Raw genomic sequence first — 16,278 nt, forward strand, 5'->3', positions numbered from 1 at the left:
ATTTCAGACCGAGTCTTCGTATTTTTTTTTACAGGCCGAAGAAAGACATGGTAACATTGAAGAACGTATGAGACACTTGGAAGCTCAACTTGAAGAAAAGAATCAGGAACTGCAAAGAGTATGTGTATTGCAGACACTTTATTTTCTGTGCTTAGCATTTGAAATATAGGGCCAAATTCTGCCCTCAGTTACATGCCTACAACTTCATTAATTGAAGAATAATGCTTTTGTGAGTCTGAGAGCAGAATCTGTGCTGTATTTTTTCATCAACTTAGTCAACTGATTTAAATTTCGTTTTAGTTGGCTATAAACAGTCTGCTGATACAGAAGTTTCTAATAAACCTTGATCAGGAGTTAATGTGTATTGATCAATAGATGAACTTAAAGTATAATTTCTTCTGTTGCTGGATATTTTAATGAAGATGTCTTCAATCACCATAAAATCTGCGTATTTTAATAGGGCATTAATTAACCTGGAAACTTATCATTGTGTTTCCTTTGTTCTGTACTGAAGGCAAGACAAAGAGAGAAAATGAATGAGGAGCACAACAAAAGATTATCAGATACTGTAGACAGACTTTTGACAGAATCCAACGAGCGCCTGCAACTACACTTAAAAGAGAGAATGGCAGCACTTGAGGAAAAGGTAAAGTGTAAAGGGCAGTATAAACTTAAACTGAATAAGGTTACTACTGGTATATATTTTATCTGGATATAAATGTGATGCTGATTCTATGATGCACAGGCAAATGTGAACCTAATAGCTACAAATCTAATCAAATTTTTAGCATCAAGCAAAATATTAGATATTTGTACCGTGGTAGAGTTTTTATAATACTGTGGATAATATATAACTTATACAGCTTTTACATGTTCAAATCGAGGTACATACTTTTGTGAAAGAACCCTCCAAATGCCATTGTGAGGTGGATATTATCTCAATTTTTACTGATGGGGAACCAGAGGTGGAGGGCTCACCCAAGCTTGCCCACAGCCACAACATGTGGCAGAACCCGGGTTAAAATTCAGGAGTTCCCAAGCCCTAGATCTGTTCTCATTCCTGAATTGCATCCTGCCTCTTCTGTGCAGTTAAAAGTTTACATAACAGATATATGCTCATTTATTCCCAGATAAATGTTTTGTTCAGGGTAGGAGTGAGATGTATAGGTAAATCAGTGACCAGAGAAAGAATCAATTATGGCAGTTCATAGAATCATAGAATATCAGGGTTGGAAGGGACTTCAGGAGGTCATCTAGTCCAATCCCCTGCTCAAAGCAGGACCAATCCCCAATTAAATCATCCCAGCCAGGGCTTTATCAAGCCTGACCTTAAAAACTTCTAAGGAAGGAGATTCTACCACCTCCCTAGGTAACGCATTCCAGTGTTTCACCACCCTCCTAGTGAAAAAGTTTTTCCTAATATCCAACCTAAACCTCCCCCACTGCAACTTGAGACCATTACTCCTTGTCCTGTCATCTTCTACCAGTCTAGAACCATCCTCTTTGGAACCACCTCTCAGGTAGTTGAAAGCAGCTATCAAATCCCCCCTCATTCTTCTCTTCTGAAGACTAAACAATCCCAGTTCCCTCAGCCTCTCCTCATAAGTCATGTGTTCCAGACCCTTAATCATTTTTGTTGCCCTTCGCTGGACTCTCTCCAGTTTTTCCACATCCTTCTTGTAGTGTGGGGCCCAAAACTGGACACAGTATTCCAGATGAGGCCTCACCAATGGCGAATCGAGGGGGACGATCACGTCCCTCGATCTGCTGGCAATGCCCCTACTTATACATCCCAAAATGCCATTGGCCTTCTTGGCAACAAGGGCACACTGTTAACTCATATCCAGCTTCTCGTCCACTGTCACCCCTAGGTCCTTTTCCGCAGAACTGCTGCCTAGCCATTCGGTCCCTAGTCTGTAGCGGTGCATTGGATTCTTCCATCCTAAGTGCAATACTCTGCACTTGTCCTTGTTGAACCTCATCAGATTTCTTTTGGCCCAATCCTCCAATTTGTCTAGGTCCCTCTTCCTACCTGCCACCGTACCTACTACTCCTCCTAGTTTGGTGTCATCTGCAAATTTGCTGAGAGTGCAATCCACACCATCCTCCAGATCATTTATGAAGATATTGAACAAACTCCACTTGATACCGGCTGCCATCTAGACATGGAGCCATTGATCACTACCCGTTGAGCCCGACAATCTAGCCAACTTTCTATCCACCTTATAGTGCATTCATCCAGCCCATACTTTTTTAACTTGCTGACAAGAATACTGTGGGAGACCATGTCAAAAGCTTTGCTAAAGTCAAGAAACAATACATCCACTGCTTTCCCTTCATCCACAGAACCAGTAATCTCATCATAGAAGGCGATTAGATTAGTCAGGCATGACCTTCCCTTGGTGAATCCATGCTGACTGTTCCTGATCACTTTCCTCTCGTGTAAGTGCTTCAGGATTGATTCCTTGAGGACCTGCTCCATGATTTTTCCGGGGACTGAGGTGAAGCTGACTGGCCTGTAGTCCCCAGGATCCTCCTTCTTCCCTTTTTTAAAGATGGGCACTACATTAGCCTTTTTCCAGTCGTTCGGGACTTCCCCCGATCGCCATGAGTTTTCAAAGATAATGGCCAATGGCTCTGCAATCACAGCCGCCAACTCCTTTAGCACTCTCAGATGCAACACATCCGGCCCTATGGACTTGTGCAGGTCCAGCTTTTCTAAATAGTCCCTAACCAGTTGTTCTTCAGTGGATTCCACTAATCCCTTCCTTATCTTAAAGAGAAATAAAAAATAGGTGTGTTTAACACTTGCTTGAGGAGGGAAGGCTGGAAGATGATTAATGTGATGATATTGTAGACTCAGCTTGAGGATTTGTGACACAAACATTCAGAAACATTCTCCATTTGCTCCTGTCTTATCTATTGCTTGGCTCTGAATGCATCCTTGAGATGTTTCCTGGGATTATTGGGGAGCAAATCCATGTTTGGCCCTCTGAATTTGAGTAATTCCACTTTAGCCATGCCAATTCCACTCTTCTTCATACATAGACAAAGACTGAAATGTATTTCACTCACACAAAGCCACTGGCTCAGGGACTCTTTCTGAAGTCCCAAGTCCCCCCTGCATCATTGATATGCTGGTTTCTGGGTCCCCATCGCTTCCATCCCATAACATGACAATGGGGTTTACATTGTGCAAAGTTGCTCTGGCCCTCGACACCATGAGGAATTTCACTCTAAACATCAGATTCCTTTGTGTAAGAGAAAACTCACTAAAGTCTCCTTAAATAGTTGAAGAAAATGATCTATTCCTTGGAAATCCTCATTCAAATACACCTCCAGCCAAATTTCTCCAAGGCGACATGTACACCTGCAGATTTTTCTGCTCCTGAGGCAGAATACTGTAGAAAGTAGAGAATATGCCCATCACAGAGAGAACCTGTGGGGAAAAGAAAGTGTAAAATCTCAGATTAAGATATTAGAAAAGTGTCTTCTGTCCTTGAAAGAAAATATATGGATTGTTTATAGGGTTCTTGATCTGACCTCTACACATTCCAAAAGTATTAACAGATTCATATTGAAAATTCTGTGGAGAACAAGGTAGATCAGTTCACTTAATTTAGTTAACTTGATCAGATGGCAGCTTCTGGTACTGGATGTTTCCTCCTGTTTTATTTACATTTCAAATGTCTTTTTCTCTCCTAGAACGTTCTAATTCAGGAATCTGAAAGTTTCAGGAAGAACCTGGAAGAGTCTTTACATGACAAGGTACTATATAACTCTCCTATTTTATCTGTAATCTCATTGTTTTACTTTAGAAAAATCATTCGATATTATTTGAATATGAGAAAATATGTTTGTAGTGTACTTAACTTCTCAAACTGGCATCTGGAAATTGATCAAATAGCAGTAAAACACTCCCAAGGATCCTGGAGTAGATGGTTCTTTACCCACCCAGTTGCTTAAGCTAGAAATTGATGCTATATAAAAATGCTCCTAGAAATATAGTTTATGGTTGAAATCCTGGCCCCACTGAAGTGAATTGACTTCAGTGAGGTCAGGATTTCACCATACAAATTGTAGTTCTTAAAAAGACAGGTTTAACAGAGATTTTCATGTAAATGGTTATACGTCTTTAGTTAAGAATATAATTATTTCATTTGATGCATTTACTCTAACAGGTGCAGTGAAATTATACTAACCATAGCTGAAAGGTGCCTTTTTGAGTTCAGGGCAATTTAACCACAAAACATTGATTTAGTGAATCAGTCAAATTAATTATAAATGTTTATTCCAAACACAAGTTTTTAGTTTTATTTTAAAGATATACTTGCCTTAAAGGCAGTAGAACACAAAAATACATCCATCTTTAGATTTATACGTAAAGCATTTTTGCAGTGTGTCCAATTAAATTAAAATACATAGTGTAGAATGGAAAAAAATACAGCTGCACTTGTTCCTAAGGGGAAAGTAACTATTACCATATGACACTCAAAACAAACATGAAGTGAGGAAAATGGCAAGAGAAAATATCTGTTTAAATCTGTTGTTATTTTACTCATCCATAAAGTAATTTTGTAGAGAGGAAGGGAGGTGTTGTGGTTAAGGCACTGAACTAGAGCTCAAGAGATTGTGATTCAATTCCTGACTGCTACAAATTTGCTGTGTGACCTTGGGCAAGTACTTAATGTTTCTGTGCCTCAGTTCCCAATGCGTAAAATTGAGATAATAAACCTTGCTTTCAGCCACTATTTGTACTGTCCAGACTGTGAGCTCTTTGGAGAAAGAACTGTCTATTATGTATGTGTACAGCTCCTTGCAAAATGGGGCCACTAGGTACTAGCATAATGTAAATAATAATGATATTATTACCTCTATATGTAATACACTACTACAAAAATATGTAAAATAGCTGTTGTCACTTAATTTTGGGCTAGGAATGTGGCAGCTGTATAGGAATCACTTCTTGGATTTTCAAATAAATCAAACTTCTCCTTCCCATTACCCCAAATGTAAAATTGCACCTATTTTGGTGAAATTGGGACTATAATTTAGTCTGGGTTAAATTACAGTAAAATGTCAGAGGTCCTCTCAGGGGCACATGAAAGGTCTTAGTGTTGCTACCACTGGTGCAGCTGAACTGATGGTGTATTTTATGGGTCCCATTTTTTTGCCAGTGTAGGCAAGCTGTAATTGTGCCAATGTTATCCCAAGTTGAACTGCATTGGCTTAATAAAGTCATGTTAGAGATGAATATGGGTAATTCTTTTTCAGTTTGGGTTCTAGCCTGAATATTCATATTACTTATTGATATATATGAACAATCAGTTATATATTCTGAAATTAACTTTTTACAAATCTGCTTGAAGATTTGAAAAAAATTATGTATTTATTTATGTATTTATTCTGAGGGAATGTGGGAGGAATAGGGAAGAAAAGAGGAAAAAAGAGAGATTCTTAGTTCAGTGGGTAAGCCCCACAGCAATGCTCAGTGCATTTACCATAGAAGTGTTCCCTTCACAAATGATCACATTTTTATTTCTTACTTTCTAAACTACAAAATAAAATTCCTTGAATGATTTATTTAATTTTGGCAAAAGAAATGCTAATACATTTACAGTGGTCAAGTAAATTTAGTCTAATAGACATGGCATTAATTAAATGCAGTTATTAAGAATTAATTAGCAAGTGATTTATATCACCAAATCACTTCTATATTTCTCTTCAATTTAAAAAATACTACTAAAAGAGTTATTGGATGTCTCGTAGCAGAAGTCCCTTTCCTTCTCCTTTCAGGAAACATTTTGAAACATTGAAAATGACAGTGTTAATTATATTTCCTTGCTTTGTTTTTGTTTTTGTTTTTTATATTTACAATTTTTATTAATTTTCCAATTCCTTGCTTTGTTTTGATTATTTTTAGAAATCCATTATTATGACAGAAGAAAGCTGAATTTTTTTGTGTTAAAAAAACCAAAACTATACAAACCTACTTCTTTTATCTAGCAACTGTTGTAACTAGGTGTGTTCAAAAATTGGCCCTTAATATCCCAGGTTTGAGAGGTGCAAAATGGTGATTAGCATCCTTCATGTCTGCTGGCATCGCTGGAAATGGAGGTTTCTGAGCACCTCCTAGGAGGTCTCATCAGCTCACAAGATTGAGCCTTAAGACCCCCATTCAGCAAGGCACTTAAACATCTGCCTATCTTTAAAGAAGCGTAAAGCTAGGCAGGTACTTAGGTATGTACTCGCTGAATTGGAGCCATAAGTCAGTGGGACTTAACTACGTGCTTAAAGTTAAGTACTTAAGGGCTAAAGAGAGATGGACTTAAGATGGGTTTGAGTACTTTCCTGAATCATGGTCTTACCTGGTTTTCAAGTTATTCATTACTTACTTAGTTGGTAATAGTCATTTCTAGCAATGGCAGCAGCATCTGCCACCATTCCACATTTTTTTGGGGAAGTTCATTCCTCAGCATTTTTTCTTATCAGCCTAATTTTGCTATTAGTGCTTCTTTCATGTCATCACCCATGGTAAATGGTGTTTACTTTGCCTTTTCAGCCCTAAACTACTTGTTTTTTAGTTTCTTCTTCTTTCTAACACAATTTGCATGAAAAAAATGTAATTTTCAGACATGAGCCCTTCACAAAGTCCCTTCCAGCTTATGAGGAAATAGTAAGGAGTAGTAAGCAGCCTTCTCTCAATGCACATACATTATTAACAGTAATGGCATTTACATGGGTTCATCAAAAGGAGACTATGCCTGAATTTACTTCCTATTTTAGAAGTCAGTAACTAATTTTTTTACAGTTTTATAGTCAGTACATCTCCTCTCAAAAACATTTCTCCTTTTTTCAGGAAAGATTGTCAGAAGAAATTGACAAACTGAGATCTGAACTTGACCAGTTGAAAATGAGGGCTGGCTCTCTGATTGAACCTACATTGTCAAGGTAACTTAAAAAAGATCATAAGATAATTGAACTTCAAGATAACATGTAAAGATTGTTCAAGACTTTATAACAAGGTTGTGTTTTCAATAGACATTAAAAACATTGTTTTTAAAAGTTAGCTATTCAATGGTTACTATTGTCCCTTTTGATTGTTTTTCATAGTATAGCTGGGGACTTACATAAGTGAGTATGTATTACCATATTTCTAAGGTCAGAATCAAGTATTCTGTTTTAAACTATGTTATACTTCTAAAATTATACTAAAATACTTTAATAATTTCCAGGAAAGCCTAAAAATAGAATTCCAGTTTCCAGGTTTCACACCAGAATTGATTAACAAATTTAGAGTCATACTCCAACAATCATATCTAACTGTTATTTTTCCCTTAAGTGAGAGTTAACAAGGTTTTGCTTAGTGCATAGAGTAAGGCTCCGATCCATCAGCTTATTGTGCAGGAAAAGTTCAGCAAGGTTCCTCACAGGCACAATGATCTGTCTGCCAAAGTTTGTTGAAGGATCAGGAACTAACTAATAATGAGACTTGAGCTTTTTGAATACAAATCTTGTCTGCTACTGATAGCTGAAGATAAATTATTTGGGAAAGCTGTTGCAATGGTTATAGAATAATAGAACAATTTTCCTTTCTGTCCAACGATGTCCTTTAAAATAAAATTCACACCTCTGTTTTTCCTCCCTTCATTTCATGACTAGCAAGCTTAATATGTTAAAGTTTAGGATTTGTCAACCAAAACACATGGTACAAAACTAAACTGAGAAAACTCTAATCTGAATCAAGTTCTTTTTCCTTGAATGCTGTTATACTTGCCTGAATAAGCTACTATACACCCTCATGTTTCTGAGAGAGATTGCTCAATGCTTGTTTAAAACTCTTTTTTTAAATTTTCTTATACCTTTTATTTTATATTATTTATGCTGTGTTTGTTTGAGAAATATAAATTAATGTACTGGACTCAAGCTTGTTAACTGTTATAATGGTTTCTCACTTTGTTCTTTTGAAACTTGAGTTATATGGACATACACACAGACACGCACACGTTTTATATAGTGCCTTTCTCATGAGGATCTCGGAGTGCTTTATAGACATTAAACCATAATTCAGCCTAGAAACACCCCTATGAAACTGGTAAGTATAACCCCCATTTCAGAGACGGGGAAACTGCTACACAAGCAGTGTAGAACAGAGCAACAGTGTTTAATTGCAACATAAGCTCTGTGTCAAGCTGTATGAAGCACTTCATTGTGACACTGATGCTTTTTCTAGAGTGAAGACCACATATCTGCTTAAATGGAGAGAGCTGCTGGACAGATCTCAGCACCTGGCACAATGGTTACTTCCCCGGGTGTAGCTGCTTACCTGCCACCTCTCACCATCATGGAGGAATAGCAGTCTTATTTTCTTGTCATTCACTGCCTCGCTTTCTTCTCTGAACACATCCTCATAACCTGTGCTTAGGTGCTGTTTGAGCTCCATGAGCTGCCTTACAGCTGTGCCCTGGGAATTCAGCCGAGCACTCTAAAATTGTTTACATCCCGATCCCTATTCCCACACTTACAAAGCTGCTGCTGCTGGAATTCTTCACTGAGTGTGAGTAATACAGTGAATTCCTGATGATGAGGAATTCATCCTGATGCCACTTGTACTTGAATTCCTCCACCTCTCAGGAATGGAGGGAGGAGAACTCATCCCAAAACTACCTCTTCATTATAAGAGTCTGGTCTTTCAACAAGGAGGATACAGCATGGGCTTATGTGGCATTATGAGGCTGGGCAGTAGATGAATGTCTACTGGCTGGAGACTGGAATCTGGGCTGCCTCCCGCTGTCTGCCATCCCACTGCAGAGCTGGCAGGCATTGTGTATACTCCCTGACCTAATTCAGAACAGGTTTCACATTTTTCAGACACACACCGAACGGATGCAGTCACATCCCACTACTGTAAGTCATGCACTCAGGCTTAATTTAGAGGGTCCTAATTGTGCACGTGTCTTCCAGGCGCAAGTTTTCCATCAAACCATAAGGATTTTCAAGATCCTCCAAAAAGAGACTACACAAAAATTCACCCTGAATACCCTGATGGGTGTGTGCAAAACAGCCCACAGTATGTTTGCAGTGTATTATCTTGAATTTTTCAATTTACATTAGGAATATGAAGCTTTTGAAATTAACAATTACTATTTGTAGTTTGTACTCTGGAAGAATTAATAAGGCATTCTTATAGTTTGTAATCAGTACTTTTATTTCAAAGTTGTATGCTCAATTCAAATTTAATTTTAAACATAAATATGTTTGGGAAATGGAATGCAAATCACATCATTGATTTAATTTTCAAATTTTCCTTGCATTATGTTTAGAATAACCATTTCTGGCTTAACACACTAAGAAGTTAAAGTTAGCTCATTTAAAGCTAAAATCAAAATAACAAGGATTTTTTATTATAAGAATATCCACACAGGTTATAACATAGCTTTTCCAGGTTGTCACTAATATTTACCAGCTCAAGCACAAAATCTACTTGCCCACCCTTCACAATTATGATTTATGAAGGAAAAAAATAAGAGACTTGGCATTTATGACTATAGGGATCTGACATACGCTGTACCTAGGAAGTAAACCCTAAGACATATTTTCTAACATATGTCTCTGGAATTGTTTATGTCTCTGATCTCATACTTCAGAGTATATGGTATCTGTCTTCCTTTTTGTTTTGCTGTATAGTATTTATTGTTGGTTAAAGGTACCATATTGGCAACTTTGGACAATAAAACCTTGATTTGTTGTTCACAGAATTGGCACAGTACATGTAATAAATGGCACTATCACTCTTTACAGAACATGGTGTATGTGCCAATGAGTTCTTTGATAGCTGCTGAGTTCGATGCGCGAGTAACAGTCCTGTCCACAGGTAGGGCACACTCACACATTAGCAGTGCTTTGAATCCAAGCAGCAGATTCTTTCCTCCTCAGATGCCGGTCATCACAAATCTTGATCCAGTCTGCCTTGCAACACTTCACTCCATCTACAAGCAGTCTCCGCCAACCAGAGCGGCATTCTTCACTCCTTTCCCAATCATTCAGAGAGATTCCAAAGGATACGTAAGTCATCTTTACAAGCATCCCAAAATCTACGCAGTGCTCTGCCTCTTTCTAGATCCTTCGTGAGCTTCTGAGTACAACACACTCTTCAGGAGCCTGTAATCTGGTATTCATTTGACATGTCCAAGCCACCTGAGTCTTTTCTTACTAATCAATGTTCCCATGAATGACATATCAGCACGATTTAACACTTCCACATTTGTTACCTTGTCTTGCCATCTTATTCGAAGAATTTTACACAAGCATCTGGTATAAAAGCTGTTTAATCTTTTGGTATGCGTGGCATAAGTCATCCATGTTTCTGAGCCATATAGAAGAGTGGATAAAACACATCTCTCATAAATATGGATTTTCACTTTAGTTGACAATTTGTTATTGTTCCAGGCTCTGTCTTGCTAAGTTCCTGGCCGATTTGCCAATTCTACTAGTGAGCTCAGCAAGAAGATCTACATTGCTGGTAACAGTAGAGCTAAGGTAGCAAAATTGGTCAATGCCATCCAAACAAATACCATCTAAGATGATATCTGGAACTGGTTTTGAAGAGCCTTGGTGCATGATAATAGTCTTCTTCAAGCTTATTGCTAGCCCAAAGATTTTGCATGAATCAGAGAACTTGGTAATAAAATGTTGTAGGGCATCAACACTGAGCCACAAGGGCTGCATCATCTACAAACAACAGGTCTCCTTCACCTTTGCCTTGGCTCTGAACCTTGCAGTGCTAAACAAACCTCCATCATGTCTCATGCTAAGACAGACACCCTGTGGAGCATCACAGGATGCATGTTGAAGCTGGCATGAGAAGTAAATATTAAACAATGTAGGAGCCAGTACGCAACCCTGCTTCACTCCATTGTTGATGTTAAATAAGTCCAGCTCTTGGTTTTCATACATTATAGTTGCCTTCATGCCATCGTGTAAGGATTTCACAAGGTTTAGCAATGTATGTGGAGGACCAAGCTTCTTCAGACCAACTAACCGTGTCAAAGGCTTTTGTTAAATCTATAAAAGTTGTGTACAGTGGAATATGCTTCTCTCTGCACTTTTCCTGCAGTTGTCTTCCATAGAAGACCATGTCTATGCTGGACCTTTGCGAGCAGAGGCCACATTGGCTCTCAGGATAGATTTTTCTCAGCTAAAGTTTGAAGTCTAGGTAAAAGAATACAGCTTAAGATTTTTCTCACAATGTTAAGAAGAGATATAGCTCTGTGGCTTTTACAGTCACTTCTGTCTCCTTTGTTTTTGTAGAGTTGGATGAAACAAGCATCTTTAAAATCTTGAGGAACAGTTTCTTCCTTCCAACAGAGTAGTAATACCTCGTGCAATCTTAGCCTTGTAGCAAACAAGCTTCCGCACATCACACAGCCAATGTGCCTTTTTCCTGCTAGAGAAGGACCTGTCTCTAAATGTAAGAGGACAGTCCTGTGTCCATGTCAGTCCTGTCTCTTATCTCTCTGGAGAAACTGCTAATAACTGCAGTTGTGTTTTTTGTGGTGAGGGCAGCTACCTACTAGGAATTCCAACTGAGATCACCCAGACTCTGATTCTGCACTCCATGCACACTGGAGATGCAGTTAAAGGTCTTATGTCACTGAATAGCCATCAGGTGGCTACATTTTAACAATACCAATTGCTCTCACTTTCCTACTAATGTGGTGTTGCTAAAATTTAGGCTAATGCCTCATTCTTCTAGGCAACAATTTATTTTAGTTCAAAATAAGTGATCCTGTGTTGAAAATGAACATCTGTTGAAATCTATTTATAGAATACATAGATGGAATGGGGAAGGGGGATTGCATTAATATTCTTCTGATAGTATTACATATTTTAGCATAAATGTGATTTTCTAAATGATTGCCTTCATTTTGGAAATCAGTTATACCTTTACTTAGACAGCTTTCATCTCTAAAGATTAAAGCCATTATTTTCTTGGGCAACATTCTTCCATTGAGCTGAAGTGAATATTTTTAGGGATAAAAATCCTATTTTGTTTCTTGAAAACTGATTATTAACCTTGCTGTGAACCTTTTAAGCAAGATGGTCAGAAGCTGATTGTAAGCTTTTTTTTTTCCAGTTTGAAAGGAATTAAAACTTAAATATGGAGGCATATTTTTCATGTGCATTCTAGATAGAATAACTTTCTTGACTACTACAGAAATGCAAGTAGTCAGATAACATTCTCCTTTCACTGTTGTTATTTATAAAAAATATATTACTTTTTTAAAAATCCTTCTGTGTAGGAGTAACAACTTACTTTTCTTAACCATTCTCTTTTTTCCATTCAAGTTAGTACAATGAGAGATGACAGATGCAATAATATATTTACCACATGCTAAAACAAACACAAAGATGATCTACCCTTTCCCCCTAACTACTGTGTGTCTTGTCTGTGTGTCAGTCTTCAGACTGCCAGTTCCAGAGAGCACAGACCATTTCTTCCTATCTGCCTGGAAGGCTACTAGCACAACTTTAGGAGCTACCATAAACAACCAAACAAGTAATAATAATGTGTTGTACTTTGATACTGATGAAGTATCATCACTACAATATTTGTAACATTACATTTCATTTCTCTAATGTTATCATGCCAAGTGCATCCTTTTGCTAAGGTCAAAATGTGGCCAAATCTTCATGACTGTTCAAGAATACTCAGAGAGTACATGGAGCCTTCACTCCCCTTATTTCCCACCAGGAGCAGCAACTGTGATGGGTCTGGGAGATACAAGCACTGCCCTAGGTTAGTTCCGTCATGGGCACTAAGCTCCTGAAAGGAATCAAGGATGGGGAACATAGTCTTTGTCCTCCCCCCGCCAGTCACTCACTCACCCACCAGCCAGCAAAACTGATGTGCGGCAGGAAGGGAATGCTGCATTGCTTCAATGAGTGGCAGTGTTCCCATTTTAGCATGCGCGCACCCAGAGAAAAACTAGGAAGAATTCTGACTGTCAGTCACAATTCTTCCACTGTCATCCTGGAGCTTAGCCCATCCTCATCCCCAGCCCTGCAATGCAGCCAATGGTTTAAAAGCCAGAGTCATGCCCCAAACGCACTAGTGGAAGCCAAGCTTCTTAGACTGTATCAGTTGTATTAGTTTAATCTATTAACATAGTACCAGATATGTAGCATTCCAATCATAACCATAAATCATTGGTAAGTTGACTAACATTATCATAATGTAGAGCATGTCTTAATAAGCAGATTGATTCATCTTCCTTTTCATTCATGATCACATAACATTGTTATGGCAACAATTGCTTACATAGAAAAGTAATACTACAAAAGCGTTTAGGGTGGGATATGCAAAAATGCTTAATGTTGACCCGACTCTGCTGATGGACTTCATTGGAGCTCTGCCAATTCACACCAGCTGCGGATCTGGCCTGTTGTGGTTTGTTATTTAATTTTTTAATATAAAAAGGGTCAAGATTCATTTCCTTTATTACTCCCCAATATGTTTAGAAAATGTTCACTAAATTGTATCCCCAATGTAATTTCTCTTGCAAGGCTTAATGAATTAATGTCAGTAAAGCTCTGAGACCCTAGAATGAAAGGCACTGTATTATCATTCCTGTTATTTGAATTTACCTACTGTCTGTGCCTCAATCCTTTTTCAGATCTCACCTTGACACATCAGCAGAACTGAGGTATTCTGTGGGTTCCTTGGTTGATAGCCAATCCGACTACAGATCAACTAAAGTGATAAGGCGACCCAGAAGAGGTCGTATGGAGGTCCGGAGAGATGAACCCAAGGTTAGCCATTTAATTGTTTTCACTTGTGCAACACTGCAAGCTTTTTTGCATGCAGTGTTACAATGTGTTCCTAAACAATGACAGCATTAAACACTGGCATACATACTGCACCCCAAAAGTGCTTTAACTAACTAGTTTGCAGACAGCTTATAGGATATCTTCTTTTCATTGCACGTGGTATTAATAGCTCATGTTAACAATTAAATCCCCATAGTGGGATATGACAGTCTACCTCATTGTTTTGTAGAAGATACTCGAGGGGGTTACAAATTGTGTAGTTTTCTCAGCAAACAATGGGATTTTTCCATACCAATCTACAAGTACATCCACTGCTGTATAGCAGCCAACACTAATAGCACAGAGGGAGATATTCAAGTTCAGTGGGAGTTGGAAACCTAACTGGAAACCTTTGAAAATCTCTTCCTTAGTTAATGCTGAACTGCAGTAGAAACCATAGGAAAGAACTTTACAGCATCTTTATTCCTATCAAATAAATCTATCATTCTTAATGTTGTTACAAATAAGAAAGGGATTAATAATCACAGAGCCAGTATTTTAAAATGTTAACGCTTCATCTTTTCCATTTTCCAGCAAGCTAATTTTGAAATAGTTTCTCAGACAGCACGATATGCATTTTGTAAATTCTTGCTTAGGTGAAATCTCTTGGGGATCATGAGTGGAACAGAACTCAGCAGATTGGAGTCTTGAGCAGCCACCCATTTGAAAGTGACACCGAAATGTCTGATATTGATGACGATGATAGAGAAACTATTTTTAGCTCCATGGATCTTCTGTCACCAAGTGGGCATTCAGATGCCCAGACTCTGGCCATGATGCTTCAGGAGCAACTAGATGCAATCAACAAAGAAATAAGGTACCTAATATCAACCAACTGCAATGTGTTTTCTGGCCATAGATCAATCTTCCCCGTGGTGCTCAGGATCAGTTTCCACAGACTGCAGTCGGAGCCCCACTCATGCATTCCAGGGCAGTAACTGGGGAATGTACGTGTTTATGTATAAGAATATGTACTATAGTGGAAGTAATGATAACAATTTCCTTTCTTAAACATGGAGCTTGTGAAGAACATTCCAGGGGGAAGAGAAATAGCTAGCTCTTTAGAAGAAGCTATGTTAGGGTACACTAAGACAGGGAAGCTCTCTGATTGACCTTTATTCACAGGCCTTCTTTTCAAGATTTTTACGTGCCCATCCTACATAACTCCATTCTACCATTAATTAACTGTTATCCTGAAGATTTGAATTCAGTGATGTGCATGGTTCCTGCTGTTAGTAACATCTGTAATGCACCTCATGTGGGTCTGGGTTACAAAGAATGGTATGAAAGCAGGAAGGAATTCAGTCTGAGGTTCATATCCCAAACTGAGTTATGAGGCTCGAAGACAAGGAAAAAGAAACCTCAATCTATTAAACTGCACTAATTTCATCTGGAATTATTGAGAGGCAATAAACCACTGAACCCAAGGATGCTATTTTAATCGCCACTTTTCATAGCAGAACCACAGTTTACCTGTTTTATCAAAAAAGGTAGGTTTAAAAAGATTGTGTGATAAATATATCATGTTTTCTTTAGAACATCCATTTATTACCTCCCAGTTCCAAGGAAATAGATGAAAGAGATGTCATTAGTGCATCAATGTCCAGGTCATACCCATAGGTACTGTGCTATTTAGTAATCAGATGGAGAATAGTTTGAAATATCTCGTTTACCTTGTGCTAGTTTTTCCTCAAGTCTTTCTCTTTGTGTAAGGTAGCCTAGTGTAAGATATACTCTTGAGCATGTTTTAAAATGACATTACAAACTTTTCCATTCTGGGGTGGGTTGAGGCCACTTATTTTTCACTGTAGATTTATAACTGAGTATTTGGGACTCCCAACATATATCCATTTGATTCATAGGGAATTTTGCTACAATTTTCTAAAATCTGTTTCACAGCAGTTCTGTCAAGAGAAAAGGCCAAAGGAAAAGTTTGCGATTGGACGGTTTAATCTTGCTAAAATAGCATATTCCGAACATAGGGAAAACAAGGAATTTTATTCATGTTTTCTTTTATTACAAGGAATAAGGACCCTGACTATTCAGAAGGTTATAGGTTAAACAAATATCTTTATTTTAAAAAAATTAAAATGTTGACCTTTTAAGATATCTGATATAGTGGGGGTTTGGAGAAGAGAACATATCTGTAGGTAATGTAGATAGATAGGATTTATGTCATGCTGAATCAGATCATTGATCCATCTAGTGTAGCATCTTGCCTCTGGCAATAACTAGTACCTAATGCTTTAGAGGAAAGCAAAAAAGAGAGAAAAAAACGTAACACATTTAGTTATTTTTACAGTATTGTAGATTGACTGAGAGAAGAAAATTCTTTATTCTCCCCTCCACCCCAACACACACATACAGATTATCAGCCGATGACCTGAAGCATAAATGACTCTCATCAAA

General features: G+C 38.0%; 1 protein-coding gene across 6 annotated transcripts in view; it reads left to right on the plus strand.

Moving 5' to 3' along the window:
* PPFIA2 (PPFI scaffold protein A2) overlaps positions 1-16,278 on the plus strand; it is a 619,889-nt gene that overhangs the window by 511,106 nt on the left and 92,505 nt on the right. For all 6 annotated transcript variants that reach the window (XM_073327625.1, XM_073327626.1, XM_073327628.1 and 3 more), the window contains 6 exons: positions 35-118; positions 515-646; positions 3,706-3,768; positions 6,860-6,951; positions 13,677-13,812; positions 14,466-14,686. In XM_073327625.1, the coding sequence (XP_073183726.1) occupies positions 35-118; positions 515-646; positions 3,706-3,768; positions 6,860-6,951; positions 13,677-13,812; positions 14,466-14,686 (728 nt within the window). The remainder of the gene's footprint in view (positions 1-34; positions 119-514; positions 647-3,705; positions 3,769-6,859; positions 6,952-13,676; positions 13,813-14,465; positions 14,687-16,278) is intronic.

The sequence above is a fragment of the Lepidochelys kempii genome, chromosome 1 (genome assembly GCF_965140285.1).
Source record: "Lepidochelys kempii isolate rLepKem1 chromosome 1, rLepKem1.hap1, whole genome shotgun sequence".
Lineage (NCBI taxonomy): Eukaryota > Metazoa > Chordata > Testudines > Cheloniidae > Lepidochelys > Lepidochelys kempii.